This window comes from Penaeus japonicus, unplaced genomic scaffold (assembly GCF_977035675.1).
Source record: "Penaeus japonicus unplaced genomic scaffold, GWHDUDI00000001_assembly GWHDUDI00000021, whole genome shotgun sequence".
Lineage (NCBI taxonomy): Eukaryota > Metazoa > Arthropoda > Malacostraca > Decapoda > Penaeidae > Penaeus > Penaeus japonicus.
Window position 1 is genome coordinate 9,018,189 of NW_028234423.1, and position 2,500 is coordinate 9,020,688.

The 2,500-nt window shown below is 43.5% G+C and overlaps 1 protein-coding gene across 1 annotated transcript in view; it reads right to left on the reverse strand.

Moving 5' to 3' along the window:
* Positions 1 to 2,417, reverse strand: part of RpL3 (ribosomal protein L3) — a 2,462-nt gene extending 45 nt beyond the window's left edge. Inside the window, exons 1-6 of the mRNA XM_043009587.2 lie at positions 2,226 to 2,417; positions 1,555 to 1,723; positions 1,031 to 1,166; positions 745 to 931; positions 426 to 628; positions 1 to 317 (exon numbers count right to left, since the gene is read on the reverse strand). The exon at positions 1 to 317 is cut by the window's left edge and continues 45 nt beyond it. Of these exons, the coding sequence (XP_042865521.2) occupies positions 1 to 317; positions 426 to 628; positions 745 to 931; positions 1,031 to 1,166; positions 1,555 to 1,723; positions 2,226 to 2,382 (1,169 nt within the window). The 5' untranslated portion in view covers positions 2,383 to 2,417. The remainder of the gene's footprint in view (positions 318 to 425; positions 629 to 744; positions 932 to 1,030; positions 1,167 to 1,554; positions 1,724 to 2,225) is intronic.
* Between the last annotated feature and the right edge of the window lie 83 nt (positions 2,418 to 2,500).

Consider the following 2,500-nt stretch of genomic DNA (forward strand, 5'->3'; position numbering starts at 1 on the left):
GCAGCAGCCAGCTTCTTCGCCTTGTCCTTCTTGAGGGGACCCATGAAGGCAGACTTCTCGGCACTGGTCTGGAAGCAGGAGTGACCGAACTTGCTGCTGGTATCGATGAACTGCAAGTCGATCTTCTCCATGGCAGAGCGCTTGGTCTGGGGATACAGGCACTTCCTCATGCAGATAACCCTCTTCCTGGGGCCAGCACAGCAACCCTTCATCATAATGAAATCTTGATTCACTTCACCATAGTGAGGGAAACCACCCATGGGTGTAATGGTCTTTTCTGTCAAGTCGTACTCAGTGGAGGCATTGTTCTTGACAACCTGCAAACAAACCAAAGTAAAAGGGTTAAGTACTTTATAAAATAAAAAGCAAAGCAATACTAATCTTAAAAATCTTTCCATTAAAATAAGCCAATCAATATCCCTTACCTTGCCGTCCTTGGTGTGGATGCCCTGACCAATGCGGTAAATCTTCTTGTTCTTCTCGGTACGGTGGTGGTAACCCTTCTGACCAGCACGTGCAACGGTGAACTGCACACGGCTAGGATGCCAAGCACCAATACAGGCAACCTTGCGGAGACCCTTGTGGGTCTTGCGGGGCAGTTTCTTTGTGCCCCAACGGGAAGTCACACCTGGAGGGAAGAGGAACACGATAAATTCACCATCCATATCAATAAGCTTGAATTCCCTTGTACATTTAAGCATTATATTAGACAATTAAAATACATTATGCAAAACTCTTACTCACCCTTCATTCCCTTGCCCTTAGTGACACCAATGACATCAATCATTTCATCTTGGGCAAAGACGGAGCTAATAGGGATCTGCTTCTCAAAGTGAGAGACTGCCCAGTCAACCTTCTCAGAAACAGTGCCACCATTGAGCTGGATCTCCATGATGTGGGCCTTCTTGAACTTCTTGCGGAGGATCTTGACCTGAGGGAGTATTTAACTTTAGTTCTAGTCTTGACCAACTTTTTTTTGCATTTTATCATTCTATTACAACTTAACCAGCCTCTACGGAGTGGCACATACCTGGGTGTGGGCAATGATACGGATGTGTGAGCAATACTTCTTCATCTTGGCAATCTCCCTCTTAATCATCTTCTTGCCAAGAGAATCCTGCCACTTCTGGGCAGCATTGGTGAAAGCCTTCTTCTTGGACTTGTGCCTATGTAAGGAGGGAAAAGTGTGAGGGCCTCTATCACAAGGAAACTCTTGGAGGCAGAGACCCATCACACACAAAGAGCCCCGTCCTTCGGACATGGTACTCTTATGTAGGGTTATGGCCTCCGTCACCCGCATGCCTCATGGGTAAATACTTTCTCCAGTGTTAAGGATGAATCAGTTACATTTCTTTGACCAAATGAATACCCATCAGCCACACATGATAATGGAGAGGAACCCCAAGACAACCCAGAACTCATGGCCAAAGGGATGCCAGCGGAGTAATGGGCCGCTTTAGTTTGGGTTTGCGGTCAGTAAAAATCATCCATGAACATAATTCACTATGCAAATTATTGATATATATATACATATCTAAATATAAAAAAGCTTACCAGTTCTTGTAGAAGCGCCTCTTGCATTCCTCTGACAAATGCTCAGCCCAAATGGTCTTCAACACACGCATGCCACGTGGTGTCTGAATGTATCCAACAACACCAACGCAGATCATGGGTGGGGTTTCAACGATAGTTACTCCTTCCAACACCTCCTTTCTGTTAATCTCTGAAATAAAGACATTTGTTACACTCTACATTACCCATGTATTTAAATACAAATGTATACTTATGATAGTGTGCCTATATGGACTATTGGAATATTTCAGGCTACTTTAACCTTACTAATTTATTATTGCTTTCCTTAGTGAAACAAGTACAGCTGATAGTTGGCAAACCAGATCATTTGAAATGAACATGCTAGCCTCCACATTTTAATCTTAAATTAAAAAACTAAATGGAGTCTCAGGTTACCCTCACTACAATAGCCAGTTTACACCATAAAAACTGGAGAAATACCAACTTAAAATGTTTGTGGCTACAGTGATAGTCATGTTTCTTAGTTCAATGTAATGCAAATCCAAGAACCTATGATAAAGTTGCACAATGGCTATATATATATTTTTTTTACAAAGTATTGGTACTTCATTTTTAATGCAGTTCTTCCCATTATATACAAGCTTTGATAAACTTGGTCCCCTCCCCCCCCCAATGCACACACAAATACGTACTTGATCCAGGTTTGTCAGCCACCCTAACAATGTGGGTCATGCCAGCCTTGTAGCCAAGGAAAGCAGTGAGGTGCACTGGCTTGCTGGGGTCATCCTTGGGGAAAGTCTTTACCCTGGGACGGTGGCGCCTGCAGCGCTTCTTGGGGTAGAAGGCCATAGACCCATGACGGGGAGCGCTAAACTTACGATGAGACTGGAAGAAAAAATTATGAATCATTAGAAGTACAGTTTGGCTACACATGTTGGGTGTTAAAACAAGCAGGAAAGGATCCTTC